The 14734-nt window shown below is 37.6% G+C and overlaps 1 protein-coding gene across 4 annotated transcripts in view; it reads left to right on the forward strand.

Annotated features, from left to right (window-relative positions):
- The window catches only part of GPHN (gephyrin), an 885721-nt gene that overhangs the window by 444011 nt on the left and 426976 nt on the right, over window positions 1-14734 (forward strand). Inside the window, exon 5 of one of the 4 annotated variants that reach the window (XM_036769507.1) lies at window positions 7942-7980. The exons of the other annotated variants lie outside the window; for them this stretch is intronic. Coding sequence (XP_036625402.1) covers window positions 7942-7980 — 39 coding nt within the window. The remainder of the gene's footprint in view (window positions 1-7941; window positions 7981-14734) is intronic. 4 annotated transcript variants of the gene reach the window in all.

Genomic DNA, 14734 nt, shown 5'->3' on the forward strand with positions numbered 1-14734 from the left:
TCTTTAAAGATTGAAGACTTTGCAGATGTTTTCTCATTTGATCCTCATACCAACCCTTTGAGGTAGGTGCAGCCAGGGCCATTATCCCTGTTTCAGAGATGAGAAAATAGGCTCAGAAGGTAAGTAGCTCACCCTTGGTCACAGCTAGTAATTATCTGAGGGCAGGATTCAAACCTGGGACCCTTCTGACTTCAGATTTAATGATATTTCTACTATAACAGAGCCCTGCTATTTGAGATAAATTAAAATTAGATTGAATTAAGTGTCTCATATTAAGTATGCCAGTTTTACATCATCTGACAAGACTGTTCTTGTTAACATTCAAAAGAACTCTTTCTTTTTGGGTTCTATGAAATTGATCTACCTATTCACACTGGATCTTTTGTTAACATTGGTCTTTTCAGGTGCCAGTGCTTTCTATTAGTGCTACATACATCTAGCCAATATTGTAATTCAGTTTTTCATAGATGCAGGAGATTTATCTGTATGAGTTTTATAACAACTAAATACTGAAGTAGATGGAAGATATTTCCTCCTTGATATCAGAGTGCAGGTATCAGAAGGCAGTAATAAGAGGATAGGTTCCCATAGTCTACATGATGTATAGGGTGTGACTTTCCAGAAGGGCTTTAATATCCCCAGAGCCTCCTCTGTTGCCTCTGATATAGATTATAGGTATAAAACAATTTGAATTGTATACCTTTTAGTTCCTGCCACTGAAAGATATGTTACTTTTTAATGTGGTCATTATAGGCAAATTCTCTTATCATAAACTTATATTGTACAATTGCTGTATACTTTGCAATCTTAATCAGATTTTGTACCAGTTTTGGATGGCAGATGTTCAAAATTCACCTTCTACGAACTGTATCCTTTATGAATTGGTCACATGAAGATGCACAACCAGCAATTTTAGCACCTTTTACAACTGCTGCCTAGGGCAAACAACATCATATGTGTATCTTTGTAATTCATGATCTGGAAATAATGTGAGAAATAAGTAAAACAAATTCAGTTGAATAGAAGGAAATATTGGTTACTTTGGGGATTAGAGGCTCAATCTCAGATTGGAAAGGCCTTCCTATGCTCTTACTAATCCACCAGAAAAGCATCAGTGAAGCTCAGGATCATACAGTCTGTTGTAGAGTTGTAGGGACAGCTGGGTGGTGGTGCAGTGGATAGAGCACTGAGCATGCGTGCAATCAAGAAGCCTTAGCTTCCTCAATTCAATTCCAGCCTCAGACACTTACTAACTGTGTGACCCGGGACTAGTCACTTAACCCTGTTTGCCTCAGGTCCTCGTCTTTAAAATGAGCTAGCGAAGCAAATGGCAAACCGCTCCAGGATCTTTACCAAGAGAAACCCAAAATGGGGTCACAAAGAGTCAAATATAGCTGAACAACAACAACAAAGGGAAAGTGGAAAAAGATTTACTACTCACTCTAATTTGAGGAAGTCATACTGTTTGTGTAAGGGAGGTCAGGAGAGACTTGAGATAATAGAGAAATAAGGGCGGGGCAGGCGGGGGGGGGGGGGGGGGGGGGAGGGGTGCAGCTTGTGGAAGTTAGTGCTTTCTTTATGGGACAGGTGATGGAATAGGCTGCAGTCTAGCCATCCAAATCTGAACTTCCTCTTCCCTGTTCTTCAGCAAATGGCCAAACTCACACTCCTCTCACTTCCTTCTATTCTGCTGAAAGAGTGCAACTGATAATTTTATGTAACCTCTAAATTTCGCTCCCTGGGGCAAAGCACCAGCTGCCCAAGGCAGGAGCCCTGAGGTAGCTAGAGATGAATTGATAGAGCACTATGCCTGGAGTCAAGAAGACCTGAATTCACATCCAGTCTGATACTTGCTAGCTATGTAACTCTGGGCAAGCCATTTAACCTTTGTTTGCCTCAGTTTCCTCAACTATAAAATGGAGATAATGCTAGCACTTACCTCCCAGGGTTATTATAAGGATCAGATGAGGTAATTTTTTTTTAAGCCCTTCACTGGGTGGTAGGGATATGGTAGGGACTAGATAAATACTTATTTACTCCTTCCTTCCTTTCCCTCTCCTCCATGTTAGTTAAAGGTGTATATGATATTTAAGCTAACATTATAGTGATATCCTGCTTTGTCCCTGTTTCCTTTCTTCTTTGAAAGGATGTGCATACTTCCTAACATATAATAGCTAGTCAAATTAGATACATTATGAGAACCACTAGCTCTCTAAGGCACAGAAACAGAAGTCTTATTTCAAATAAATAAATGTTTATTGAGTGCCTACATGCTCAGGTATGAGGAAGCACAATTCTGTGTCTCTTAATTTTGCCCTTTATGGATTCCACTAGCCTTTTTAAAGAATTAAATAAATTACAATCTTAGAGTTAAAATAGATCTTAGCTGTTGCATAGTCCCAGCCTAAGTCAATAAAGAAATTTTTGTTTGTTTTTTGTTTAATATAGGATGTGGCACTGAGGATTAAGGCATTGTCACCAAAGTTGTGGATATGGCATAAAACATAAAACAGTTGTATAATAACTTAAGGCAATGTAAAATTAAACACTAAATTGGATCAGACTCGGTAGATCACCTGATCTCTGAGGTCTCTTCAAATTCTGGAATTCAGTGATTCTTAATGGTACAACAAGTGCCACAAAAGTTTAAAAAAAAAGTGTTGAATATGGGAGGCTACAGTGGAAGTTTCCATTAAAAAAAGAGAAATTTTAACTGTACTTTGAATGATAATGGTAAGTAGTAACATTACAGGCATGAGAAATCTCCCAGTTAGACTACCACAAAGAAACTAGTGTCAGTAGAAAAGAATATTCAATTTAGGAAATAGTATAATAGTAGTAATAGTATATAGTTGCTACCTTAGGACCAGGGAATAGTAGGGAAGTATAGTAGCATAGTACAGTAGTATATAGTATATAGTTAGTCCCTACCTTAGGACATCCTAACCCTAATATTTATGTTGGTAAGAAATCATCAGTGCCTTTTCAGGTCAACAGTTTGTAGGTCCACGCATGGGAGGGGGTGGGGGACGAGAAGGGAGAGATGGGATAAACAGAGTCATGTAGTACTCAATTTCTTAGCTACTTAGCAACACTTGACCTTCATTCTCCTTGAAGGCTCTTCTCTGACAGGTGCTAGCTTAAATATACTATGATGCAATTTTATATCATTACTGAATGACAGAATTACTCTATAGAGTTGTGAAGGACCTCAGCAGCCATTTAACACACCTAATAAATGGTCTTCTAGCCTCTGCCTAAAGAGCTCTAATGAACCGGAACTTACACCTCCTGAGGGAACCCATTCAGATTTTGAAAAAAACTATTAGAATGTTTTTCTGAGTATCAACACTAAATTTGCCTGTTGACAATTTCCATTGCCCCTGGTTCTATCCTTTGGGCCAAATAGAACACAGCCAATTCTTCCTTGTGTAAGTTCTTCAGCTGTTTGAATACAACTATCATGTTCCCCTTGAGATTTTTTATCTCAGACTTTTAACTCAGATCTTCCTTCAACTGATCCTCATATGACATGGATTCAAAGTCCTTCACTAAGCCTCTTTACAGGCACTCTCTGATTTATCCATGTCCACATTAAGCCTTGGTACCCAGAACTGAGCATAATATTCTAAATGTAATCTGACCAGGACAGAGAACAGAGGACTTATTATCTCCTTATTCCTGGAAGTGTAATACCCTTATAATTCAGCTCAAAGGAGGCTAGGGATGGGGATTGGCTTGTTTGGGCTTCCACATCACAGTGCTGACTGATATATAACTTACTGTCCATTAAAACCTCCAGATCTTTTTCAGTAAACTGCTGTCTGTTCTTTCCCTATCCTATAATTGTAAAGTTGATTTTTTGAACCTAAGTATAAAACTTTACATTTATCCCTATTTAATTTCATCTCATTAAATTCTGACCAATCTTCTAACCTGTCAGTCTCTTCATATCCTTACTCTTTAACTAGTGTGTTGGCTATATTTCCCCAACTTTTTATAATCTGCAAATTCAATAAGTATGTCATCAAAGCCTTTCTCCAAGTAATTGATAAATATGTTTAATAGCACAAGAACAAGCACATACCCCTAGGCATCCCCCTAGAAATTTCCTGACAAGCTGACATTGAACCATTGATGATTATGTTTTGAGTCTGGCCACTTAACCAGTGGTGTCAAACTCAAATAAAAAGAGATCCCTGCTAGCACATAGACTTAGTAAATAAAAAATTCACTCACACACACACACACACACACACAGAGTTTTTATTTATTTTGTTACACATTTCCCAATTACATTTTAATCTGGTTTGGCCCAAACTATGTAGTTTTACAGGCCAGGAATCTGACACCTCTGTTCTACACCTCTCCATGTTTTCTATAAGAATAGTATGAAATACTTTATCAAATGCTTCACAAACATCTAGGTAAATTATATCTGTCATATTCTACTGATCCATGAGTTGAGTGGACCTCTGTCAAAAAAAATTTAGTTTAGCAGGACCTCTTTTTTCTTGTTTGTTTGTTTTTTGTTGTTTTTTATGAAGCCATGTTGGCTTTGTAATAATCTCTTCCTTTTCTATTTAATCATCCTTAATCATACATTCTAGAATTTCTGGTCAAGCTCACTGGCCTGCTATATGCAAAACAAGACATTTGCCTTTCCCCAGTTCTGCAGTACCTTTCCCATTCTCTATTATTTTTCAGATATCTCTGATAGTGGCTTATCTATCACATCCACTATTTCTTTGAGTGCCCAAGAGCACCAAAGCTCCTGGAGAGTGGAGCTATTTTTCTTTGATAGCAGCAGGAACACTCTGAAACCCCCTATAACCCTGGGTATAACACTCAGACCTGTGCTTTCCTCTGCTAAGCTGTTAACTAAGGCTGTTGAGCACAGTGCCTTATACACAAAGGGTACTTAATTAATGCTTGTTGAATAATTGATGTAGGTCATCTGGGCCAATTGACTTGAATTAAGATCAAATAATATTCTCTTACCATTTCCTTTTTTATCTTAAGTATCAACTCCCTGTTAACACATTTTTATTCTCTCATGTCTGAGGCAAAGGTCTGTTGCTCAGGCAGAGAAAACAGGAGCAAAATAACTAGAAGCTCTGCTTCTCTCTGTGGTCAGTTATCATTGTCCAGTACACTCCTAGCAATGGTCCTATAATTTCATTGGGCTTTTTTCCCTACTATAGCTTTAAAAAAAAACATCCCTTTTTGCTGCTTGGCATTCCTCCCCAAACCTTAGCTCATTCTCAGCTTTTGTAATCTTGACACTACTTTTACAGGATTGTACTTTTTGCATAGTCCTGATGTTCATTTCCTGTTACCTTCCCTTGTTTCTAATTTCCTTTTATAAGTTTTTTTTTAAATGTAAATTAGTGAGTTCCCTCCATATCTACATCAGTCTATGGAAATTCCTGTTTTCCTCCCATTTGTTATTCTTCGTGTCTTTGAAATTTTATTCTCTAGAATTTTTAGTTCTTCTGGCCTGGTTTCTCCCATGTCCATGGTTTCCTCCCAAACCTTCTTCTTAAACCTTTGAAATCTGTTATTCCCAAATAGAGGCTTCATGGGAGACTATTACCAACTTTCCTCTCTTTTGCCACAAACTCTAGGAAGGAAAGGTCATTCTCCACCCCATTGTTCCTGTCATTTCCATCCTAACAACAGTTTCTCCCTGCTAGTAAGAATCAGATCCAGCATGGAACTTCCCTTTACTAGTTTCTTGACTTTTTGAAAGAAGAATTATGATTAGGGGAAATCAAGAAGTTATATTTTTGGCCTACAGAGCTCCACCTGATGTCTGGATAACTCCCATTACTACTCAAGTTCCCGTGCAAATCTTACGATCTCTTTTTTGAACACCTCATCTATTTCCTCTTTCTGTCAAAGTGGTCAGTAATCTTAATAGCAAAGTCATTTCTCATCCTGCCTCCATTGATGTTTACTCAAAAGTTCTCTACCATTCCCCCCAACCCCTGCCAGTTTTAAGATTTCCTCAAGTGAATATACCTTCTTATAGAATGCTACCCAACTTCCCCCCACCCCCTTTATCTGTCCTGTTTCTTTTGACTAAAGTATTATTTTCCATAATAACCTTAACCGTGGCAACACACCCTCCTTTGTGAAATTCAAGCAGTTTGAATAGGTTTTAGCTTTTGGGAAGGAGACATATAGCAATGCCTTATGATGAATGGATCAGGGTGTTCCCACAATAGTCATACTTTAAAGTATCTAAATTAAGATTCTTCCTTCATTGTAGCTACTCTTTATGGTATCTAGCTTGGCAGACAAACATAAGCAGTTTTATGCATGTCGTAATGAGGCCTTCTGACCAATACTAGAGGAAATTCCAGAGAGATTCACATTATAGTGAATTCTCCCCTCTTTGTAAGTTATGATAAGATTCTGCTGCATTTGGAAATTTGAATAATTATCAAAGAATATGATAAAACATATCCGATAATACCAATTTATTTACTTTATCCCTTCCTTTTTTCCAGTTCCCAGCTCTAACTACTGAGTCTCCTTTAAGGTAGATCTTTTTTAAAGTGGGGGGATGAACCAGTACTCCCTTAGTGCTGAGTAGGATTCCGAGGGGAAGCAAGCACTGCTTTTACAAAATGTATTGATATCAGTGTTAGTATAAATCAGCCTACATTATCTACAGCATTATTGCAGCAAGTAATATAATACTCAGGCCTATCCCTGCCTACACTGGGCCTTAAACTAATCCTTTTTTCCCACCTATCTGAAAACCTTGGAGTTTTTCTCTCTGCATTATGTATTTTTTAAAATTGATGTCATTAGTTTCACATCATGTCTTTTTCTGAATACTCCCTTCTGATCCATATACCCAGCAAACCATCCCTTATAACAAAGATTAAGAGAGAAAGAAAAAAAAAGCAGTTCAACAGAACAAACCAGCACACCAACCATGTCTGACATTGTGTTTAGAACTCTGCTTTAGGGCTGAATCTGGGCATTATAATTACTGTGTTCCGTTTCTTATTGTTCTTTCTGTTTACATTATTGTAGTTATTGTGAATATTGTTTTCCTGGTTCTGCCTACTTCATTCTGTATCAGTTCACATAAGTCTTCACATGCTTCTCTTCATATTTGTCATTTCTTAGAGATTAGTAAAGTTCATTGCTTTCATGTATCACAGTTTATTTAATCATTCCCCAATTAATGGGCACCTCTTTTGTTTCCAGCTCTTTGCTACCATAAAAAGTACTGAAATGAATATTTTGATGTGTGTGGGATCTTTAATTCTGTCTTTGACTTCTTTGGCGTATGTGACTAGCAGTGGGATCTCTGGGTATGAACACTTTAGCCTCTTTCTACATTGTGTATTAAAGTACACACCACTCATCTGAAACCACAGAATTTGAGTTTTCAGAAGAATGTGCTGAGAATTTGAGACAGCAGTATTAGAAGCCTCAGAAGAGAATAAAGGTACTTCTAATATATTATTTGACCCTTCCTTCTATTTATTGCTGCTACTGGTACTGTCATTCTCCTCTACCATCTTCCAAGAAGCAATCAGTACTAGATAGTAGTAAGGTCTGACCTCTTTTCCCTCATAAAAGGTCAAGGAGATCCCAGTGATCTGCAACTGGAACTACCATTAGCAGTTCATCTTCCAATCTTTCCATGCTGCAAACAGGGGAGTTCCCCAAGTATCTCCTTGCTGAGAGACTGTTTGCACTGGAGGTAAGTGTGAAAAGGGGAAGTTGTGGGGTGTAACGGGATGAGGGTTTCCCAAACCTTTCCCAGTCCTCAGAAATAACTTGGTTCTGGGACAGAGAAAAGGTTCGGGCTGGTTCTTATTTTCTTTGAACCAGTTAACCCAGCCCAAAATTTGACCTGCTTTTCCTCAAACTGGGAGTCAGAAATCCCTTTTCTTTTCTGTTTTTCTGCTGCAGAAATTCCCAACATTCCCATTTTGTGGGCTCCAGAAAGGGGTAAGCAAAGCCTTCAATCCCAGCCAATCATTTCTAAATTAATAATTTTTTAGTGTTTCGGTTTCGTTGTTGTTTTTTTTTTTTGTCATCATCCAAAACAATGCTCAGATCCATTTCCCTCATCAATTTAATTTCCTTGTGGATTGTTATGTACCTATGTTCTAGGATTGTTTCTGTATCCCTGAACACTAGAGCTCAGATCCATCCGCTATTTCCATTTGTGTGCTGTTCTCTTGTGGGTTCTCATATGCAATTAATTTATATATTGGTGTTCACTGAATGGAAGAAAATCCAATTCAGGTTGTTTCACCTTCAGTCTCATCCTTTCCCTAAAAGGTAGGGTTTTTCTGCTGAAAGCCAGGCACTATCTCACTATCTGCCCGTGGTCTGAGATCACCTTTGTGCTCTTCTTTCTTTGTGTTTACTGCCTTTGGTTGCTGTATCATCCTGCTGCCCACTCACCTGCAAAATGTTCTGCATTCCCTCAGTGGTGCTTTGTTCATCTGCTAATGGCACAATGTCGCCATATCCATTAGCTGCTTCATCTACCTAGAGACTGCCCAGCTTTGCCTATCTACCATCCTATCCCCTCTCTGGCATTACTACCTGCCAAATGCTGTGCTTTCCACCTGCCTGCGAAAACCGGGTAATACCAAAACCAAATGCTGACTACCCAGCTTCTATGCTGTCTGTTTCCATTTGCTGAATACCTTGTGCCTTTGAGATAGCCTTCTGACTGGATTAGCTTGTCTGCTATTTCCTCTGCTGGTATACTCTATATGACTAGTCAGTCTCAATTCACTGAAGATATTATATTCATCTCCTATGTCTCTATAGCACTGTCCTTTTGCTATTTGCTGATTGGATTATATTGTCTCTTTATGGGCCATTGCATCTGATAACTCACTGGCATTTCACACTGTAGCCTTGTTGTCCTCTTAATATTTTATTTTCAAAAAAGTTTTTCTGAGCATGATCCAAAGAAATAATAGAAATTTTAAAAATCTTGCTATACAGCAGCTAAATAGTTTATCCTTTTAATTCAGATTTATCCTCCTTTCTGCTTATTCACTTGATTATATAATCACCTTATCTAGAAATAAGGGCTACTTCTCCAATTCTTCATTGCTTTTGTTCTAGTTGCCTTCTCATATCATGTACTCTGAACATTTGTTTCTGTTTTTGTGGAATATTTTTATATTTCCTCCATTTGATAAATCTTTTTAAAATGTTCTTATTTTTAAAAAAAATCCTTTAAAAGGAGAATTATTTCTTTTCACTTTTGTCTTTTTTAGTAATTCTGGAAGATAAGCGGGGAGGGGCCCTTCAGAGTATCTTCTCAAATAAGTTCAATTCTTAGTAATTCTTTGCAGTACAAATTGCAGTAGTTTTTTATTACACTTTCCCTTTCAGAAGGTCATTTTCTTTCCTCAGCTTCTGCATAGTTTCTTTATGTTCTATTATCAATACCAAGAATATTTCAATTATCCTTTCCCTATGTCTCTTCCTCACCTTTTAACATATCTTTCATTGTGGGGATAGGGAAAAGAGTTGGCATGTACTATTACTTACAAAATTTCCTGGCATCTACAAAGAATATAAAGCATACATTTCTCTACATTGAAGAGTTTTCAGTCTTTTTACTCAAATTTAGATGCAAGATGAAGGCCCAATACGAGAATCTGTAAAGATATTATTAGTGAGGTCTACAAGCACAAGACCTGGAAATAACAACCTACTTTTTTGGTTGTTGGGAAGCTTATATTTGAAGTTTAGGAAATGACTACTATATATAAAATCAAAATCTAACTTTCTCTACTAGAGAATTAAGAGAGAGCAAATCTAAAAGAAAAAAACTGTACTATCTAGGGGTATGCAGAAAGTTCCACGAATAGACATAGATAAGGCTCTTTTTCCTAAGTAAAAGACAGGAAACTGATCAACTTGGGAGAAGGGTAAATTATTATTTTCAATATCTTTCAATTCTTTTGTTTGATTAATGGAAATAAAATGAATAGCAAAGAAACTAGTGACATTTAGTAGTTTGTGATCTCACTGAAAATCTGAGGGTATTTGTAATAGAGACAGAGAAGTGGGGGAAAGACTTTTAGAGAGCCTACAGAAAACCAAAGGGTAAGATTTTTGAAGACTCAAGTTCTAGGAAGAAATAGTAGAGAGAATGACATTCAAATGACATGAAAGTTGGAAAAGTTTGAGGTATTGGAACAATGATTCTGAAGAAGCCAAAAGAAAGGACAGTAGCCTTAGAAAGGCAATATTGCTTTGAAATGGAAGATGAATGTTTCAAAGACTTAAATCTTTAAAGGGAACAATTCAAATAAAAGATAAGGCATAGAAGCTTGAGAGTGAGCAAGTGTTCCTGGGAAACTGGAACAATAAAGGGAATAGAAATAAATATTCAAGAATAATCATAGGATATTAAAAAATTTATTAAAAAAATACTTCTAATAATAATGATCACAGGAAAGATTATGTTGTCTCGTGTTGGTTTGGCCCAAAGAAGAAAGTCAAAAATACATCCTCATAAATATCCAACCTAATTATGGTTTAAGGACCAATCAGTAATGGTATAATATTAAAAGTGATCATTATCATAAAACACAACTGATGAATAGCAATTGTAACTTCAACTTATTAATTCAGACTACAAGCTAAACTGAAACAATACAGCAGAGAAAATCAAGGTATTAATTGACTGGTGGTTTAGAACAGTGATTTCTTAAAACTTTTTTTGATCATGTACCCTTGTCGGTAATTTTTCCCCCTAGTGGATATGCTCAGGGTAGGACAGGAGAGTTTTCCAGTGGCACCTGAGTAGCAGCAGCAGTAGGCATACCATTGCCTAGCTGGCTCAGAAGGGTAAAGTTGGGAAATTACACAGCCGAGGAAGGGGTTCATGTAGGAGAATACTGGCCTGAAATGGATAAAGGGTAGGTTTAATTATGTTTCAGACAAGCTCTGCAATTGGCTATCATGAAGAAGGCAGGATGTGAGATGTATTTTGCTCTCTGATTGGTTAATCACATACACTTTGAAGTTAAACCACATCACTGTTGGGATGACGCTCTCAGCCCTGACTTTGGAGACCATCAGTTTATAATGCAACTTTGAATGAAAAGAGTTCTTGTTGAAAGGAAGGGAAAAGGGGATGGGAAGGGAGTGGGGTGACAGAAGGGAGGGCTGACTGGGGAACAGGGCAACCAGAATATACACCATCTTGGAGTGGGGGGAGGGTAGAAATGGGGAGAAAATTTGTAATTCAAACTCTTGTGAAAATCAATGCTGAAAACTAAATACATAAAATAAAAAATAAATAAATGAATAAAATCTAAGTATTAAAAAAGAAAAAGAAAAGAGTTCTTGTCCACAGAAACCTCAGCTAAGGACAATTTTGGGCACCTGATGAAAGCTTAAAGGTGACTTCTAGAGTATGTAAGAGAGGTTAAGTTAGAGCTAATTCCACTTCCACATAGACATAGAATGATATTTCAAGGATTAGCCATTCCAATTAAGATAAATTATGCTAAATAGGTAGGTAAGTAGATAGATAGATAGATAGATAGACAGAAAGACAGACCAAGCAAGAAAGTATTTACCGTGTATTTACTATGTGCCAGGAACCATGCTGAGTGCTAGATATACAAAAACAACAATAATGATAATGATAATAACACCTAACTCTTATATAGTGCCTGCTATATAATGAGCTCTGTGCTGAGCACTTTACAAATATTGTCACGTTTGATTCTCCCAACTCTGTGATGTAGGTGTTGTTATGATCCCCATTTTACAGTTGAGGAAACTGAGACAAATAGAGGTTAAGTGACTTGCCCAGTATCACACAACTATTAAGTATCTGAGACCAGATTTGAACCTACATCTTTCTTCCTGATTTCAGGCCTAGTGATATATCCAATGATGCTACCTTGCTGCCTGAGAAAACATTAGAAAACCTTCTAATGGGGGAAGATAGGGGTAGAGGAAAATATAAAGGGAATCTAGAAAGTTGAGGGAGGGGGGAAGGGAATGGTAAAGGTAAAGATAGGGCAAAGAATTTTGTAGGATGAAAGAAAAGTCTGGAGAGTGAGTTGAACCTGAGAGTGAGTCTTATGGCTCAGGCGCCTCCAGAAATATCAGTCTCGCCCAGGATTTCATCAATAAGGAGAGTAGCCTTCAGAGATTTAATGAAATAGTGAACATTTATTAAGTGCTTACTGTTTGCCAGACACCATACTAATTACTAGGAATACAAACACAAAAAAGAAAGACTTCAAAGAGCTTACAGTCTAACAGAGAAAGACAACATATCAAAGGAAGTTGAAAGAGGTGGGGAGAAGGTACCTGATATGGGAGCCTACTGGAGAAGTCCCAAGGAGTATAGCAGAGGAGGAAATAAAGAGACAGCTGAGCTATATGACCTCCTTAAATGGTGGTTCCGGAAGGAGCTCTCCTTTTTCCATTCAAAGCGGTCCCAGGAGTAGAGGACTGGTGAGGTGTGAGTACCAACGCTGAAGTGCTTTTGTAGGATGATGAGGCTCCTGTAGGTATGATGGAGGAGTCCAAACAAGTATAGGTAGGATACAGCTATTTTTAGTTTTTCCAGTTTCCAAAAGTTAGAAAAAGTGGAACCTGCTCAATAATTTCCAGGGGTTCCCTACTATCTCCAGAATCAAATATAAAGTGCCATGTTTGGCATTTAAAGCTCTTCCTAATTGGCCTCTTCCTTTCCAGACTCCTCTGCTCCCTACCACATGCTTTATAATCCAGCCATCCTGGCCTACTTGCTGTTCCTTCCACACAACATCCCATGTCCCATTTCTATATCTTTGCATTTCCCCAGGCATGGCATGCTCTCCTTCCCAACTTCCAACTCCCTGAGTCTGTGGCTTCCTTTAAGATACAGCTCAGGCACCACCTCCTTCAGAAAGCCTTTCGAGAGATAACCCCAGCTAGTAGCGCCACCCTCTCTAAAATCACCTGATATTCTATCTCTTGTATTCTGGTTGTGTGTGTGTGTGTCTCTTTATGTGTAGTCTGCCTTATTGGAATGTAAGCTCCCTAAAGGCAGGGACTCTTCTTGCTTTGTCTTAAATCCTTAGTACTTGTCATAGTGCTGTCTTTCACAGAGTATGCATAATAAATGCTTTTAGATTTATTGATTGATTTCATTTGGCTGGTCTACTACTCACAAGATTTTATTCTTTCCTTCTGTCTAATCCTTTGCAAAATCACATGTAGTCAGACATACTGCCTAAAAATGTATCTTTTCATCTGTCCTAAGAGTTGTCAAAAGTGGGAATTTCTTCTGTACTAATGCGGCATCTCACAGAAGGAAGATTGCTTGACGCTGATTATAACTTAAATGCCACTTGGAGTGCTTTCACTTTGAAAGCTTACTGCATTCAATGACAGGTTAGTCATTCTATTGGTAGTTATTAAAGTGATCACCAACATTATGTAAAATTAGCCTTGTTATTTTTATACCAAAGAATTTGAGAGCATAGAGATATAAATAGAAAACAAGCAATAAGGGGTTAGTTTTTGAACAAATAGGGAAAATTAATTTCTTGAGTGCAGTTTCATGTTAAAAAGAATTGTGATTTGCACATATGGATGGATAAATAAATGAAAAAGCATTTATTAAGCATTTACTTTGTGCCAAGTTCAGTACCAAGTCCTGGGGTTACAAACACAAAAACAAACACAGTCCCTGTCCTCAAAGAGTTTACATTCTAATATGAGAGACTACCTTTAGTAGAACGGTGGCCAGGTAGAGGGATTTTGGTTTGGAAAGCTTGAGGGATCATGAGTAAAGTTTTACTGGAGTAGATATACCCTTTCCAGGATAATTGGGAACATTTACTTGATTATGACCCCTAAAAATGGAAATTAGGATGGAAGAGGATAAAGGAAATGCTGAAGGAATGAAGCTGGGAAGAAAGTTGCTAGGGAATAAGGAGTAAAATGAAACATGTTTAGGTCCCACATGAAGGAGTGAGGCTGAGGAGATACTCACCTATCAACATAGTCAAGTATCCTGAACTGGAGTTCTAGGAATGAAAGAGTTAAGGCCTCCAGGATATGGTCTCTGTTCCAAGGTGACACTGACAGCATTCTGGAATTTAATTCTACTTCAGTATCAACTGACACTCACTATCCATAGACTCTGCTATATTAATTAGTGTCACTACAAAGTAGAATCCATCACTGACTAGATCAATTAATCATCTGAGCCAGGATTTCATTATCTTACACCCTGCCCTGCTTCTCCTGTCAAAACTGAGGTAGGCCCTCCAACCTTGACAGCAGTTCCCTTTCATTCCTGCTGTTCAGTACTTCACAGTCATCCCTTTAACTTAATAAGCTTCACTGACGTATTTATCTTCCATTCTCCTCCTGTTGTACTAAAGTTATTTCACTTAACAGTAAGGGAAGAACCAGGTTCTTCGAGAAGAGAAAAAGGGACTAACCAGAAAGTGTGCCCAAAAATCTAACTTGCCTTATTAGCTTCTTAATCTTCAGATTGGAGATGTGTCTTAATGTGAACTAAAATGCATTTTATTTGTGCACGTAATGAAAAAGAATTATAAAAGACATGGTATGAGAGAGCCAATGAAAATCAGTGTTTTGTTTCTGTTGTTTATACTTTTTCTGTCAATGTAAGTATTGAATGGCTTTTTCTCTTGAAGATTAAAAATGAATATTTATACTTAAGAAAAATAACAGAGGAAGA

The sequence above is a fragment of the Trichosurus vulpecula genome, chromosome 8 (genome assembly GCF_011100635.1).
Source record: "Trichosurus vulpecula isolate mTriVul1 chromosome 8, mTriVul1.pri, whole genome shotgun sequence".
Lineage (NCBI taxonomy): Eukaryota > Metazoa > Chordata > Mammalia > Diprotodontia > Phalangeridae > Trichosurus > Trichosurus vulpecula.